Source organism: Haplochromis burtoni, unplaced genomic scaffold, assembly GCF_018398535.1.
Source record: "Haplochromis burtoni strain Fernald_Lab_line unplaced genomic scaffold, NCSU_Asbu1 Contig_276, whole genome shotgun sequence".
Lineage (NCBI taxonomy): Eukaryota > Metazoa > Chordata > Actinopteri > Cichliformes > Cichlidae > Haplochromis > Haplochromis burtoni.
The window spans coordinates 561183-579561 of NW_024582637.1; the positions used below are offsets into that span (position 1 = coordinate 561183).

General features: G+C 39.9%; 1 protein-coding gene across 1 annotated transcript; it reads left to right on the forward strand.

Annotated features, from left to right (window-relative positions):
• The first annotated feature begins 24 nt into the window (after positions 1-24).
• Positions 25-10559, forward strand: mvk (mevalonate kinase). Its single transcript, XM_005940180.2, has 10 exons — positions 25-422; positions 677-824; positions 1326-1470; positions 3131-3286; positions 3715-3818; positions 3963-4008; positions 4149-4239; positions 4648-4767; positions 6645-6798; positions 7709-10559. Exons 1-10 carry the CDS (start codon positions 345-347, stop codon positions 7858-7860), a joined length of 1194 nt encoding a protein of 397 aa, XP_005940242.1. The 5' UTR covers positions 25-344; the 3' UTR covers positions 7861-10559.
• Positions 10560-18379: the final 7820 nt, after the last annotated feature.

An 18379-nucleotide genomic window follows, 5' to 3' on the forward strand; every position in this document is an offset into this window, starting at 1 on the left:
CCAGCTGAAGGGGAGTTGATTGGACACAGGAAATCCTCGCTCGTCCCTCGTCCCGTGTGTCAGGTCACGGTTTAACACTCTCAGATACTCGTGAAGAGAATGTAGCGTTACTCCATGATTTTTTTAAATCACAAAATTAATTTGTAAAGTTATTAACAGTCATTAATGTTCGCGTAAAGGACGGTGCTGTGGAACTAAGCTGTCTACGGCTTCTTGCCTGTTCAGCGGATTAACATTAGCTAAGCTAGCTGTTATTAATGCTGTCAGTGAAAAGTTGAACTGAAGCAATTGAGTTACGTAGATTTGGGCATATTTTGTGCTCTGCTCTGGAAGCTTTTACAGAAATGCAAGTGACGGACCTTTACGTGTCAGCTCCTGGAAAGGCGATCCTACACGGAGAGCATGCAGTCGTTCACGGAAAGGTAAGCTCTGAAGTGATACCATAATGACATTTAATGCACCAGTCAGCATCTTAGCAAAAATATGACTAATTAAGATTTATCAAACAACCGGTCCAATTGCAAAAGTGTCATTTTATATTTTAATATTTACCCCGTTATCATAAAGCTACAGCATGTCTTTGATGAAAAGGTTAATAACCAAAAATAAAAAAAGAGGAGATTTTATTTATTTATCTCTTTAACATTTTGCTTGTTCTAATGTTGCTTCATGGCAGGTGGCTCTTGCTGTGAGCTTAAACTTGAGGACATATTTGCGATTGAAAGCCGATACTTTTGGCAAGGTTTGCATCAACCTGCCCAATATCGACACATTCCTCAGCTGGGACCTTTCACAACTGAAGCAGCTTGTTACTTATTTCCATGGTAAGGTGCATCAGAGGTGCTCCTGCAAATTCTGTTTTTATGATATTGCGTGCAGTTCAAGCATCCTACAGTGAAATTTTAGTACTGATACCAATTTTGGCCTAATGTTGGTGGTACAGCAGTATATCCACTGTAACACCAGTCTGTGTCTAAATGGGAGACAAAGGTGTTTAGTGTGGAAAAAGTAGGATATAAGTGCAACTCATTTACTGTATTTCCCATAATTATTTGAGAATCATTGCCAGTACTATAAACTCACCACCATCCAAAGTGATTAAATTTACAAGCTTCTGGGTCAGAAATATTTATTGAGTTTTTTTTGCAGCTGTAAATTTCCATTTACTGTCTTTTTATAATGTCAGCCTTTGGATGTGCCAACTAATGACAGTCTTAATTAACAGGTTTTTAAGTAATTTGCTAGATTAAACTATATGCTTTGGTTTTGTACAGTTACAGATCAAAGTGCATTGGTGTGATATACCTTTTAATTGATGTTATTAGGTAAGAGGGATGAGGTGCAATGCCTGGATGCTGAACTTGTGAGGAGACTGCGGGAATTTATTGGCGTAAGCAATGGAAGCTTGGATACTTGCAGCATGGCCACCTTATCCTTCCTTTACCTCTACCTGTCGCTGTTTGGATCAGGGTGAGAGAGAGGACTTCTTCTCATCATTTGCACATCTGTAGCCATTTTTGTCACAAAGGCATCAACAAATTGCAGGTGTCCATTCCATCCATTCGCTACCGCTCAAATTGCAGGTGTATATATGAAAATGTTCTCTCTATGCACATAGGAAAGTAATAACTCGTACCTTTTTAAAAACCTGTAGTCAATCACTCACTGAACTCTTTAAAAAATATCGGTACTTCATTCTGAGACAGAGCGTTACAGTGTAAAATGTAACATTATTTTAGAAGGAACATTTTGTGCTGAGTAACAGGAAATCTGTTATCATGACTCTTGTGTACTTTTCTAGGAGTAGTGGGGGTTAAAGGTCATTTGTCTAAAGCAGTCAAAGTCTTTGATGTTTAGTAAGTACAGGATAGTAATTATGTTATATTTCTGTTATAACATCTGAAAAAAGATGAAGTTTCATTTCTATATTAACTCACAGGTTACACAAGTGTTAAAGGCAAACTCTCAAAAGTAAACACTCAAAAGAGAAGTCCAGTAAAAATGATGAAAGACTGCAGCTGTAAACTCATTGCCCAGAGGTGGTGCAACTGAAAATGGCTGCAGCTATTACTTTCCCCACCTACTGGTGATTCAGACAGTGTGCAGACAAATAATGACAAATGACAAAATGACTCTGTCTTGTTTAAACTCTACAGTCTTTCTGTGTGTGTGCATGCGTGCGTGCACGTGTGTGTTTGTGAGTGTGTGCATGAGAGTGCGTCAGGGAGGGCTATTTATTGTGTGTACCATTGTATTCTGTGGCGTATAATAGTGGGGTTTCTTGCATTTCAGATTTTATTGTTTGCCCAGTGATAACTCTGTTTATATTTAGATGTCCCTATTAAAATGATATACACATTACAGTAGATTGTATTAGTTTTGGTTTTGTGCCCACTTGCAATAAATGTAGTTTTAAGTTCAATTTCCAAACATCTAAGTTACCAGTGAAGTAGATTAGGTTCAGGGAAAAGTTTCTCTTCTTTAAAATGAAGATGCTAAAGGTATTGGTTGGATGTTAGTATTAACTGCTTCGGCAGCTGTTAACAGAAAAGATGCTGAGGAGCATTAAGCTGCAGGTTGTTGGGAGGTTTAATCGGCGTTGACAAGGCGGTGGCATGTCTGAGAGAGGTGATGGGTTGTGACAGGATCCCCGCTAATGAGCGTCTGGCACTGAGCCAGTCTGTGCCCTAGTGCCTGTATGCATTTTCCTCTAAAGAGAAAGAAGAGCTGGACATTTAGTTTACAGTATTCACCTCTGCCCAAAAGCAGCGTCCCTGACAGGCATTGACAGAAGTGTCAAGTTTCTGTTGAATGTAGTAGTGTACATGTGTGCTGTAAGAGTCACATGACTGTACAGAAGGCAATATCACATATTATGTACTTTACTTAATGAAGTATACTCTATATATTAAAAATGACTGATAGCTGATTGTAAATGAGAAGTAATCAGTAGGATTTTTAAATCTACAGTGATGCTCACAGGTTGTGTTCATTCTAATTTTGGGGATACAGTTGCAAATTTCTATTATCTGCAACTATTTTTTTACCGTTTCAGTGCATATGCAGTCAAAAGTCATACATATACACAATTTAAATTCTATAAAAGCAGTTTCTGTATTTGTTTTCTCAGTGAGCTGCCCAGTTTGACGCTGACTGTGTGGTCAGAGCTGCCTACTGGAGCAGGACTCGGGTCAAGTGCCGCCTACTCTGTGTGTTTAGCTGCAGCTCTGCTTTGCGCAAGTGGAGCCATCCCCCCTCCTCTCAAAGAGTGGGAACACACTGCCAGGTAATGTTCAGGCCTCCATCTCCATCACGAGCTCTGTATGCGGTAGCTGTCAGCTGCCGTTTTGTATAGGCGTCACGGCAGGGCTGCAAAAATGGGACAGCAAGCGTAAAATTTTAAATTACACATCACACAATGGAAATGGTGTCACACAGGCTTTTGGTTTGAAGTTGAAGGTGAGGCCTTAAATTATAACATTCAACTTGTTAAAAAGAAAAATTAATGGATGGGTTTGGTCAGCACCACAACACAACTTGTATTGCAGTTCACAATACAAAAGATATTGCATTTTACACCAGTACTTTTAACATTTTCTGGCTAAATTTCCAGATTTTATAACAACTGCCTCTTATTTTTTAAAAACTGTCTCGTATATAATCGTTTTAGGATTTTGACACTTCTTCCTTTTATTTTGGTATGACTGGTGTCAGGTGGTGTCAGGAGGAACTGGAGCTAATCAACAGTTGGGCTTTCCAAGGGGAGATGATCATCCACGGTAATCCTTCAGGAGTGGACAATGCTGTAGGAACGTGGGGTGAGGCATTAAAATGTGTAGCTTGTTACACCTTCCTTCATTTTTGTACCGCACTCTTTCATGTACTCATCAGAGTTTTGCACCATCATTGTTCATTGTTATCTGATTATTGTGATTTTAATGATTCATCTTTGGTTTACGTAGGCGGCATGCTCAGATTCTTGGCTGGAAAGATAATACCACTGAGCAGGTACTAAAGAAGGATTATTAATTAGATTTTATTTAAAGGGTCAATTAACAAACTCATTGTCTGGACAAAATTAATACGTCAGTAAAGCACCTGAATAATACGTCTGAATGAACCCTCTGATCTGTCTGTTTTACTTCCAGGGTGCCGTTATTAAGAATCCTCCTCACTAACACCAAAGTACCACGAAGCACCAAGGTACTTGTTGCCGGGGTGAAGGACAAAATTAACAAGGTACTAAATGGTTTCTTCCTCCCCCGTGTGTTACTTGCCGACACTGTAATTAATATAATAGGCGGTGCTTTTGCTTGGCAGATACTCCTGCGTGTGGTGTTGAGTGCCTTCATAAAATATTAAAATTAAACTCTTAGCCGGCACCCCTGTGCGCTGTTGCCTTGGTGACACCAGCAGGTGTGCAGATTTCTGTCTGAGACAGAGAATTCGGCCTGAATGGTGTTGTGACGGTGTTGTGATCAAGCTAGAGCACAAGTCAAACCTGCCATCCCAGAATCTGTATTTGTATGCAGCTTATCCATCAGAAAACAGCCATTAAAAAAAAATATGTGTGTACAGATGTTATTGTATTGCACGAGTGATGTTGGAAAAGTTAATCTCTTTGGGTTTTGTGTTCCCCTCCTGTAGTTTCCATCCATCATGGTACCTGTTCTTGACTCGGTTGATGCCATTTCATGCACTTGTGAAAAGGTCCTCTCAGAGATGACCTGCGAGCCCATCACAGGAGAGCATTACAATATTCTAGAGGTACAAATATTAGTTGATTTTGTGAAGCAGTTTGCATTATAAACATGTCATTAAATGTCAGTGTTACTTCTTTTTGAAAGTCTGCTGCATCTAAAATAAATAATGTAATAGATGTATTGTGGAGTACTGTACAAGTCTTGAGCCACCCCTCATTTCTTTATATTTGGTTTCCACTTTATTTATTTATTTATTTATTTATTTATTTATTTATTTATTTATTTATTTATTTAATCTCCAGCAATCTAAGGAGCTTGGAAAGAAAAGCGTCTGGACTTCTTTAAGTTTCTTGAAGACGTTTCACCTCTCATTCGGGAAGCTTCTTCAGTTCTGAGAGCAACTGGTGGAGAGTACCAGATTTTTAAGCCCTATTGGGAGCATCACTAAGAGGGTCATGGACCCCCTTGTGATCCTCTGCCTTATCACACAAGCCAAGGTGTGAAACATCTTCAAGAAACTTAAAGAAGTTCAGATGCTTTTTTTTCCAAGCTCCTTAGAGTATGATGACCTGGATGACTGACAAACTTCACAGACATACGGACTCCAGCAATATTTCTCCAGGCTTTCTGAAGTTCTTGAAATAAGTTTTTCTTTGGACATTGGCTGCTTTTTCAGTCATTTCAGTCCAGTCCCTGTACCTGATCATTTTCCCAGAAGTGTTTTTTGTTTGTTAAGCTACTTAACACTAACCTATGAATCATTTAAACATAAAAAGGCACCTAACTCAAGGGATAAACTAGTTTTGTCTACACATAATAGACAACTTAGCAAAGAAACAATTATAAATTATATCTTTAGGCACTTTGTTACTGGCAACTTCTCACAAAACATGTTTTCCGATTTCTTTAGTTGAATTAGTACTGCAGACATAAAATAGTATTTTTGTACCAACAAAGTGTTTTCAAAAGACCTATTAGCTGAAAACTTGTCATATCTTGGGGCAGTGTGTGTGTCCTTAAAAATTTGAGGAAAGTTGGAGGGCAAAAGAAGGGAAAAAAAAAAGATCCACCATGCAATACCATCTGGAAAGCATCTGATTGGTAACAGCATCACAATGATCCCAAACACACTGCCAGTGCAGTAAAAGCATACCTGGATAGAAAAACACATCAGTAGAGCATTATCAGTCATGGATTGGCCTCCTCAGTGCCCGGACCGCCACGTTATTGAAGCAGTGTGGGAGCATTTTGGCAGGGAACAGAACAAAAGGCAGCCAACATCCAAAGAAGAGCTTTGAATGTCCTTCAAGAAGCCCCAAGAACTTTTTCTGAAGACTACTTATAGAAAAGACAAGAAAGCTTGCCTTAGAGAGTTTAGGCTGTGTTGAAGAATAAAGGTGGTTATACCAAGCATTGACTTTCAAGCTTGTTAGAATCATTCACTTTGTTTTGGCCTTAAATATTGTATTTTCATGTATGTTTGCACATTTCAGTAAATCTCTCCACCTATTTCTCAAAATGTTAAGAATGAGGGGCGACACGAGACTTTTGCACAGTACTGTATAATGTATAGTACCTAAGAAATATACTGTATACTTGAGACAAAGCTGACTTTGATCTTTGAGGTGATCAGAGAAGGGGTGCTAGTTGTGCAAAGTTATCACTTTGTTTTCCAAAATAACTTCCTGGCTAAAGTCAAGACCATGTTAGACCACATTAGCAGGTTAGCCGAATAGTATTTACACTCTGGCATGATACAGTTGCTAGCTACGCAAGTGTAGGCTAGCTGTCTAACCTAGTTAGACAAAAGTTAGTGCACATTAGCTAGTGTTGGTAACTGTTGTAGCATAGTGCTGTTTTGAAAATGTCTAAACCACACAGCTGATTTTTTCCCCTGTAGCATGTATGAATTAACCAACAGCTGTGTGATACCCTTTAAAGGAACTCATTGATATCAACCAGCACCATCTGAATGTGATGGGGGTGGGGCACCCTGCCCTGGACAGACTTTGCCAGGTCACACTGGCCAAAGGGCTCCACAGCAAGCTAACAGGTGCAGGGGGAGGAGGCTGTGGCATCACGCTTCTGAGACCAGGTGCTTTTTATTGTGCATTTTTAAATGATTATGTGAAGAGTAATTTATTTTAAAGGAATGTACTTTATCTGCTGTTATAAGTACCTTTGCAGTTTAGATGACTTGCATAATTCAAATTAATCATTCATTTTTTCCACATCCTTCAGCTGATTGGTCTTCAGTCTTGTAATGAATTAATTTTGATGAGGAATGTTTGAAGAGCTAAACTGTCAGGCTCCTGCTGACAGCAAGTTTGTTTTTGTTTTTTTCCCCCTCAAATTCTCCCTCACTCCCATATTAACGATTTGAGTGGCAGAAAATGATGAGCAGGCTGTGCAAGAAAACGTCTCTGGTATGCAAGTATTACTGTGCAATTGGTTCTAAGAAAACTTTGTATCATCCTCTTTTTGACAAAGCAAACAAGCAGAGAACCTGCAAGTTCAGCCTTTGTTTATGCCTGCAGCCTGTAACATACTGAATTTTAACAAGTCTTAACCACACCAAATAGATTTCCAAAGGCTTTTTTATTTGTTTTCTCAGCAAATGTTTCTGACTGAGGGAATTTCCAAGTGTTTCATATCTATCTAGTCTACATGCTCTCAGAGGGTTTTTATAGCGCAGCTCTTTAAGTTAAGGATGCGAGGATTAAGTTATTTTATCTTTGTGTTTTAAAGTTGCTCTTGAATGTGAAGCTTTACATTTTCATCTGAGTCTGTGTGGTTACTGTGAGTATTACTATGCAGCTGCATCCTTACTGTTGAGATTATGTCAAGCCCTGTTTTGGACCATTTCCTTTGCAAAAAGCAGCAGATGTTTGGTACAGTCTCGCAGAGCACACAAGTCTGCCTCAGCTTATTAACTGAAGTGACTTATTTTTATCCCTGTCTTGACCTTGTCTTATATTACCTGTTATAACTGGCTTGTTTTATAGAAACCGACTCCCTGATGGTCCAGAGTACAGTGCAGGAGTTGAAAGACTGTGGCTTTGACTGCTGGGAAACAAGCATTGGTGGGCCAGGTGTCCAGCAGCATTCGGCCATTTCTGTTAAGGAGGAAATTCTGGAGATTTTAAATTACTACTAAGACTCACCCGTGGCAGTGTCTGCGAAGGAGGACAGATGTAATAGTGGGCTTTTTATTATCTCAAGACCTGCGGTATACTGAACTAATAAAGGAGGCCGAATGGACCAAGGAGCATTTCAATCTGGGCAGGGTGGGGTGGGATGGGGCGGTCTAATCTCTCTTAAATCTGTGACGATTGAACTATGTTGTGTTTTGGGTAACACTTCTTATTCAGTGAAAATGTACTCACGGTTTACGAGCCTGTGCACTGACATCTAAGTCCAGTAGGTGGCATCAGAGTTGCACAAATGCTTCTTTATGGAAGGAGAGTTGCAGAAGACGGCACTCATAAAATTGACTGACATGGAAGTGAAACACTGGCAGGATTAAGTTATATTTTCTTCCAAATGCTTAAAGCATTAGGGGTCAGTATATTTTAGTACATTAAAAGATCACCAATCCTGAAATAATACTCCTCTAATACAATGTTGTTGTGATGACGATGAGACATTATTTAACAAGAACAAAGTCAAACTCAACAGATTTCATTCTCATGAAATATTTAAAAATGAAGCAAATCATTTAAAAACCTCTGAATCCCATCATGCACTGCTGCATTGCTCTGAAATTTTGGTGTGCTAAAATGTATTCTAATTATGCTAAAACCAAAGAATTTGATGTGATTTCAGTTGTTTCCTTGTTGAGAGCGTCTATAATTTCTCCAGCACTTTGGTAAAATGTCACTATTTTATGCTCTGTTAGTTTTTGCAGTGAAAGGCTAACCGGCTGTGTTGTTTTGCTAATACAGAATGGGGAAAGAGGGAAAGCAGGAGTGTGTGACTTTCTCTGGAGCCTCTGGATTAGCGCTACTATAATGTGAATCAATGACGAGTGTCCTTCTGAGTCACGCGTTTGTGCTGACATGCAAACACACACACACACACACACACACACACACACACACACACACACACACACACACACACAAACCAGCTTTCCCAAATTCTTCTCCACCTAATCGCTCCCTTGAAAGCATTACAGAGTATTCTGCAAATGTCGCAGATGGAGAAGACGGATCTGTTTAGAATTTCACTGATTTGGGGAAAAGGTCATTGGGGGATTCAGTTGAGTTTGAATATCTATTTCATTTTCTGCTTTTTTTTGTAAATGTCACAAAGATTGAGTAGTACAAATCTGGCACCGTGCGTGAATATACGACATTTGTCACCCTCCCTCCTTTTTCTGCCTGGCGCCCCCTCTGTCCTCTTGAATTGTGTCATCTTTGTCAGGGCAGCCCCCCGTCAGCGTGCCGCACAGTTGCCCCTAACCCCTGCTGGAATTTAATTACCACTGCGCTTTTCAATTGAAATGGCATTGACGAGGAGGGGAGGGGGAAAAGAGCGAGACAACGGAGCCAGTTTTATTTGAAGCCCCTCTCTTTCTTTTCTGTCTCATTCTCTTTCGCTCCTTTTAGCCCTGCGAGGCACAGATGGTATTTTTTTTTATATCAGTGTCAGCGCCTGCTTCTTTCTGCTCTGATGAATAGAATCTAAGGAGCAGGCCTAAGATGATTTCAGATAACAGAGGGAGTGAGGAAGGGGGTCAAGGATAGAGGGAGAATGTCAAAATTAGAGAGATACAGTGGAAAAAACGTGCGCTGTCCCCGCAGCGAGGAGCGAGATGTACAAACCATTTAACATTTAACATTTTGAAGGGTTTTAGGGAGTTTTGTCTGTGTGGATCAATGTGATACAATCTGGGATGAATAATTCATTCTGTCCAAGCAGGAGGAATAAAATGCTAAATGTGAATTTGCTGAGTGGTCATGCACACTGTGGCACATTCCCTCTGGTCCCCGGTCGACTGGTGAAATGCTTGTCAGGAGCCATTAAGTTTGAATACAGAATTAGACCTGACTGACAAGATATCATGTTGATGTCTACTGGTTTCGCCAATGGGGATTTAGTGTATGACTTCCCACAGCGAACGTCTGCATTTGCATCTATAGGCTTTTGGATCACAGTTTGTTATTGGGTTGTTATTATGGGAAACGTCTTGTACTGATTGAATTATATGTCTTCATATCTTTAAAAGAGGATGTGGAATTGGCACACAGCAGGAAATATCTGCGCAACCCTCCTCTGCCCAGCATTCAAATGAACACAATGACAGAGGCAGAATCAACATCACGATGATCCTCTCTGTCACGATGAGCTGCATGACCCTCCTGGGGGTGTTTGCCCTTTTACTAAGTCGAGGTCGGTGGCCGGTGTTCTCAGCAGGGGTCCGATTAAGGCAGCATGGTGCGGGAGGGCCGTCGAAGATCTCGAAGGATTCAGGTTTACATTCACCAATATGTCAAGAAGTGCTTTTAGTTCTTACTCTTTGATTAAATGATTAACTTTTTCAAAAAGCATGATGAACAACTAAGACAGTTTTTTCATTATTGATAAAGTAACCCAGTGCATAATTAAAAACACTTTGTTGCCACAGTGTTAATCGGTCTGCTATGCCTTAGTGTGAGTGTGCTCACTTTGAGTCTGGTCTGCTTGTGCTTTGTGACAGTTTTAGCATTTAATCATCATCCAGTGGTTGTGACTTGAGTAGACAAACCAGAGTTACTCATTTTTTTTAGGATTTGCAAATACTTCTGTCCTGTGAATGCTCGGTGGTGGAGGAAGTTTTGGTTTGTTTATTAAAATTATCTTCAGGGGTCTGAAGGATGGAAATTATTCTACTCAACCAAACAAAAAACAAATAAATGTGAGGCTAAAAATTTTTTTTTTTAATCCATACATGATTTAAGTGTAGTTTGGTTGCCTTCTCCTTCAAGGTTATCTCCTTGTGTAACACTGCTAGCTTTCTTATGTTTAGAGCACTCCCTGGAAATCCCATTGTGCCTTTTTGACTTCATCATGGGCTTCAAACTTGTGCAAAGAGCAAACATCCTTCTCATACCCAAGCTTCATGCCAAGGATAATCAGTGGTGACGAGAGCTTGTGGCTCTCAGCTATGACCCAGAGACCAAATAGCGGTTTTCAGAGGAACTGACCAGTTTGCTAGCCTGAAGGTGGTATATCGGGTCAGGAGCATGCTTGTAATTTTCTTCAACCTTAACAGGGTTGTGCACCTTGAATTCATCACCCAGGGCCATACTGTCATCACTGAGTCCTACTGTAATGTCCCGAGGCTTCTGAGGGAGAACATTGAGCACAAAAGACCTAAACTGTGTTGTATGCCATCATGTGCCAGTCAGGCATTTATGGCCAAACCACCTTGCTTACTCGCCAGATTTGTCCTCCATCACAAAATAAAATTGGACACACAAGTGGTCAAGAAGCAGCGCAAATGGAGAAGGAGCAGTGCAGCATTTTATAAAAATGTTATGCCACCACCTTGAAGGTGGTGGCATAACATTTTTATATCAGGTAGGTTTTTTTTTTGTTTTTTGTTTTTATTTTGGTGCTACAGCTAAAACTTTTTAATCACACCCCATCTGCAGACCAGTGCTTTATGTTAGCATGCTAACACGGTCATGCTAATTCTAATGTTTACAATATTCACCGTCATAGTTTAGCATGCTAAAAAATGGTAGTCAGTGTTAATCGCAGCTAAAATTTCACTGAATGGAAAGTTAAAATAAGTATCTGCTCTAAGGTATTGAAATTCAATATTTTTAACTGACACTAAAACTCTGGAAACCTTTAATATCTGTTAAAAATGTAAATTATTTATAGTTTTAACCTCCTGGACCTGGTGTCCACATATGTGGATATCACATTTTGGGTTGTCTAGACGAAAATACTAAATTTTGCTCTACAAGAGCTTGATATCCACTTACAAGGACATTATATTGCCACTGTTCTATCAAAATTTAAAACGAATGTCCTCATATGTGGATCTTATTTTTCTCAGAAATAAAAATCAGGTAAAAAAACAAAACGAAACAAAACTGGTAATTCTTTGTTTTTACATTCATCCAGCCCAAATGGCAAAAAGAAATTAAAAATGCATGAAAAAGTTTGGGTCTTAGGAAGTTAAATTATACTACAGTCTGGAAGCCTTAATTTTGCTGCAACATTTGGATGGTAGGGTCAGAATTTGGGGTAAACAACATGAAAGCATGTGTCCATGATTTCATGGGATGTTGTCTTGGCACACCGTGTCCCCTTATTATCAGTAGTGCATCATTTAAACATCACAAACTACCTGCATGTTGTTGCTCTCTTAATGACCACAGTGTACCCATCTTCTGATGACTGCTTCCACCAGGATAACTCACTATGACGCAAAGCTCAGATCATCTCAAACTTTTTTTTTTAACATGACAGTGAGTTCACTGTGCTCAAATGACCTCTACAGTCACCAGATCTCAATCCAATAGTGCACCTTTGGGATGTGGTGGATGTGGCAACCACTAAATTTGCAGCAACTCTGTGATGCTTTCATGCCTAATTATCAGTTCTGAAAGCAACAGGGGGTCCAACCTGGTGTTATTAAGGTATAACTAATCGGCCGTCTGAGGAGTAAATATTGCATTATGTTGAGATTTTAGCCTGTAATGGAAGAACTGTAGAGAGGAGAAACACTAAGTTAGCATATAGGCCTGTTTTGAAACAGAGTCAATATAAAGCTAAAGCTATGCATGTCACTGTAAATCCTACATGTGTTTGTGCAAATGAATCACATTAAAACAGTTTTTATAATAAAACAAATAGCAGTGTTTTCATCCACAGATTTCATTTTTGGGCATTTGGAATCCATAGTTACAAAATACTATTTTTAAAAAATATGGTGATATAATATATGTATATATCATGTGTATACACACACAGACACACATATATTCCCCAACCTCCAGACTTGTAATCCCCTTTTAAACTGGCCTTAACACAGACAGTAATATTTCAAAAGAGGTTTCCACCTGGAGGATCTGTTTGGTCTAGAACGAGGCTTCTTTCATGCCTATGAAATGGCTCCACAGCTACAGACCAGCTTGAGCTGTTTTACTGTGAACATCTGAAGCACATGACGCAAAGCAGCTCCAGTCCACGTCTCAGTTTCCATCATGGAATTGTATCATGTTGTAGTATTGATCCTGTAATTGATCCTGTGAAGTCGAGGGCACCTGTACATACTCTGTCATCCCTCAGTGCCAGGAGCGCTCTTGTTTAATTGCAGGCTAAGGCGCTGGTTTTTCATGTTGCCTTTGAAAAGCCTCATTGATTTTTATACCACCCTTCATCCTTGCTGTGCTCCGTTTTAAGAGCAAATCCCTGGTGTCGAAGTTGCCGTGAATGTAAAAGTATGAAATCTGTCAGCGCTTTTCACAAGGCTTCCAGGTGTTATCCAGACACGTTAACACTCGTGTTTAAAAAAAGAGTTGGCTTTCTTTCTTTTTTCTTTTTCTTTTTTTACAATTTTAAACAGAAGAAGGAAGAATAGAAGCTGTGTTACATGCTACTCTGGCTCATATGGGGCCAGATGAATGTGAGCTTGTGAGACTTGTAAGGTCAAGGTTTGTAACTTTGCGCTTGTTTCTATTGCTTGAATTAAAAGAAAAAAGTCACACCCAAGTGAAGATATGTTGAATTAGTTTAATTATTTTTACTTCTTTGATGAGAGTGCATGTAGGGCTGTTGCACCAGAAAAGCATTCTACTTTAAGAGTTCATTGCATTAATTCATGAAATAATCTGAATCCAATAATCCAAACAGGAATGGGTTTTTTGTCAGGCTTTTAACTGCGGCTTAGATACTGGCACAGAAATATATTCAGTACATGAGGGTCTATATAGAACAAAAACATCCTAAATGAAATTTGATTTGCATTAATTTGAGAAGCAGCTTATCTAACATTCATACTTTGAACTTGCTTTGAATTCGAAATAGGTTCTCATCATTTCCCTGGGATTGCAGCCAATTTATTGGATTCGGGGTTTTTTTTCCTCAGAGGCTCAGGGAGGCGGATGATCTCAAAATGTTATCACATGACACCATGTGATTGATGGACCATTAAAACGTCAGCCAGATGTACTTAAAACCACAGCTTTTAGGTTGATAAATCATGGCACAAATGGATACATAAAGCTGTTAGAAACAAATATTCCCATCTAGAGCTATCTGCAGTCAGATGGTAATGGATGTTCTATCTGATGGTTTGTCTGTCTCTCTGTATGTTTCTTTCTTCGCATTTTCCCTCTCGCCATGTATCTCTGGACTGCTGCAGTCATGTAATTACAATGGGCCAGGTAGGAGTGTTCATATTTCATCTGCTGCATTCACGATAACATCTAATAATCCGAAAGCGTTGCAAAATTGGTATCTCGTTGCTCATGCATTATGAATGAGTCACTGATTGCTTTTTTGCATAGATTAGCAATCATTTCACAGAAATCTTTCTTATAAAAATGTGCCAGGAGGGTTCTATCGCTTTTTCTGAAGAGTTGAGTTGCCACATCCCGCTCCTTTTTTAAGATCAGGTGATACCACTTCTCCCCCTTGCCCCACTGCTTCTTCTCTTGCTCTCTGATTTATTTCTCTATGCATATCATCATGGGGGGGATAAGTGTAATTTTCAGCCCACTTTGCAACTGATTGCTCACTTAGTGAATATATTCAGCATCTGCAGTGTCATTGTGTTTGGAGCCAAGTGGCTAAGTACCAATGAGATTCTTTGGCATCAAAGTAAACATTTGCAGACTCTAAGAAGTAAGAAGCAACTCTTCAGAGCTCAGATTGTGTGCCCTAAAAATGGATTTCTGTGACTTTTGGTTGTACTCACTTGGGACCACAAACTGGCATCGCACATTTTGGGTTGTAAGGTCTAGTGGTTAGGAAAATAGGCTGAGAACCACATCCCAGTGCAAAGTCCCAGGTAAGGTTTACATAGTACTTTTGTTTCCTGTCAGGCAAATAACCTGTTCCACAGTCACAATGATCTGCGTCATCCAGTGAAATGTCAAGTCATATTTATTTCACAGAGCACTTAAAGAGAGTGTTAGAACCAAGATGAAAAATGTCACACTTCTTAAAAAAAACTGCATGAAATTATTTCAATACATAAATGCAGTTTGAATTAAAACTGAATTTGTTCTTGTTGCAAACTGAATTACGACAAGAGTGCCAACAGTGTGAGTCTGTGGTGAGGTGTACCATGTATGGATGCCTGAGCTCATAACCTCTGGCCTTTGCCCCCTTCCCCCAGATGGGCAGACTCTCAGCCAAGGCCCTGTGGACATTGGTGCCCTCTGCTTGACAGCCCGTCACTGTGCTATAGTGGTGATTTTTTTTTTCTGCAGGAGATGGTGTCTGATTGGGAGCAGTGTGTGAATAGCCCTGTCACACTCGATAAGCCAGCAAGACGACCTGTGACGGGGACATATGGCATGTTTGACAGGGAGAGAGGGTGCGAATCGCACTGAATGATAAAATGGTGTTTTTCCCCCTTCGGCAATGTCATGCTTTCAGGCAAGCGTGTGGACCATCGCTCACTCAAGCGACTGACTCCAGCCTCCTTGTGACATCTCCTTCAAGGTCCTGAGTTTCTCTGCCTTGCGCCTGGCCAATTCTGACACTGCAAGCCTTTGCTGCTCGCAGCTGCTCGGTTAGCTTGTCGATGTGGGAAACATAATTGGATATCAGTTTAGTTTAGCGATGCACACTGGGAAATTCATCTTAAGAGCCTGTTCGTCAGTGCTCCTCTTAAAGCTCTCTGGCAGTGCAGCCCTTCATCTTGTCGCTTCTCAGCCTGTCACACGCCTCACACTGTTGATTAATACACACCGGTCTCATCAGACGACTCTAATTGATGGGTTCAGCCTCCTCAGGACCCTGATTTATTTAAAGGGCCATGAACACCGAAGAAAGAGAACGGAGGAAGGAGACAAGCAGGGTTGGATTTAAGTGTGTCGGGGAAATTATTGAGTTGAACTGCACGCCTCTCATCCTTACTGTCAGCCGGGTCTTGACTTCAGCTGTTGCAGCCTCAACTCCTATCCTGTCAAGTGTCACATTGTCAGTGTTTGTGGCCGTGACAGACAGCCCAGGTGTCACACTCAGGCTTCAGTGCACCATCAGGGACCTCTGCTCTGGTCCCCAGTGGCTCACAGTCAGAGAGACAGCACAGTCCAATAACCCCTCTCAAACCCAGCATGCCTTGCTCCCTGGGGAGTCCCCTGTGGAGTTTACTCTCTGTCCATTGGGCCAGAACTTAGAAATTCTGCCAATGGACACATAATCCTGCTTTCACTCTGAATGCTAATTATAACACTCCAACTGCTACAGTGCTACTTCTGCCTTTATAGTGACTTTTTCTTCTGCCTTTTTCCCTCTAAGAATTAGGGCACGTTCCTAAATTCATTGGCTGCTGCTGAACAGGGGACAGAAGGTTGGTATAAGCTGATCTTATCTTATAATGAGGATAATTTGGAAGAGAACTCTAATTGCGATTCAATCTCAGTGGGTAAACTTGTTTAAAGCCTTTACACAGATCAACATTTTACATTAACATATTGTGAACGCGGTAAGAACTGCAAAGAGCCCATAGAAAACATCACCACTGGTACTCTGCAAAACTTTGTAGCATCTTGTAGCCTTACAAGGGACACCTTGTTTTCTCACTTTAATCTGGTGCTGTTTTGACTCCAGTATCTAACAGTTTATTGACAAAATAGGATGTAAAGATTATGTAAATATGGGATTTATATTGCTTGGAGGACATAAATAGGACTCAAAATGAATGTTAATGTGACTGCGGGTCTAGTAAATGTGTAATTCTAACAAGTTCACTATATCGACTTGAGAGGTGATAATATGCCAGTGTTGTGCTCACAGCCCATTTCTATAAATATAAGTGGTTGGTAGGTAATTGGTAGGTTCAGGCATTAAATTTGCCACAAGGTTTATTGAAAAGTACCTGATGCCAATTAGTGACATATTTTAAAAGACAAGCAACTTTTTAAAAAATATATATACAGTCAAAACTTTCATTTTGTAACTTGAGCTTTGATGAAAACCTGATTTCTGTCTTTAGGTATGCTGTGCTCTTGAATGGGAGCCTTTAGTTATTTGTTTTTCCAGCACATGCCGCAGATTGACTTGGGATTTAGAGAATTTGAAGGCCAATCAACATTTTTTTAAATCCCCAGAACAACTTCTGAACATTTTTATCTTATTTTTGTAACAGTTTGGCAGGATGCATTATTCTGCTGAAAGAGGACACTGCCTTCAGATGTGGTCTCCACCCAGTGTTTAGGTAGGCAGTATGTCAAAGTAATATGCATATAAATGCAGGGACTCAAGGTTTCTGAGTCAAACATTGCCAAGAGCTTGCCTTCTTTCCATAGTTTCTCCTGCTGCCATCTCCCTGAGCTAAATGACCCACATACACACATGGCTATAAAGAAAAAAAAGGTGATTCATCAGACCAAGCCAACTTCTTCTATTACTCTGTGGTTTAGTTCTGATGCTAACTTGCCCATCATTTCCACTTTATGTGGCAGATAGTTGTCGTCATGGGCACTATTGTGGTTTGGAGATATGTAGCCCCATACTCAGTAGCTTAGTTCACTGTGTGCTCTGACACTTTCCCATCTTAGCCTGTGTTTTTCAGCTGGATAACATGATCAGCTGACTCCACAGTTCTAAAACATTTGATAGGTAACTTCTGGATATTGGGAAGACGTGACCTGCTGTTTTAGAGGTAATAACTCTGACATTGTCAAAGTTGCTCAAACCCTTTTGCTTCCCCACTTTAATTGATCTTTTTCTGCTTTCAGTTTATTGGCTTCAGGAACAAACTGTTTACTTGCTTACAAGGTAATCAATGTTATTTACTTCATGTTTCAGTGATTTTTATATTGGTTTCAATCAGAAGGTAAATGGCCCAGTTTATAAGGTAGTTTAAATTATTGCTTCCTCGGTGTGCTGCTGCAATAAAATGCTGCTTGCCCAGACTGGATCTTTGACCTTTTGTATAGAATTTTATGAATCATTTCATTCTGTTAAACATTTTGTGTGAAATTTTGTTATAATTAATGCTTAAATTCTTCATTCTTCTTCTTCTTCTTTTTTTTTATTGTTTTTGTGAGGTCACAACGTCCATCAGTCACCGAAAAACAATACATTCATTATCCTATTCTTCAGCATGTTTTTCTCTCAGGTATGTTGTTTCTGCATTGGCAGTGTGTTTGGGATCTTTGTCATGTTGAAAAATAAAGCTACTGCCAATCAGATGCTTTTCAGATTATATTGCATAGTGGATCAAAATCTGTCTGTACTTTTCTTCATTCATAATTCCTTAAATTATGACAAGATCAACACCGCTGACTGAAATGCAGCTCCAAACGTGACAGAGCCTCCACTGTGTTTTTTATAGACGACTGCAGACACTCACTGTTACACCTCTCTCCTGACCTTCTCCATACACACTGACGAAGATTTGCAGTTTGAAATGCTTCAGCCTCTGTTTCCCTAACAGTAAATGGATCAACTGCAGGGCCAGCTTCATTAATGACATGACTTTTAGACACTGTTCACCT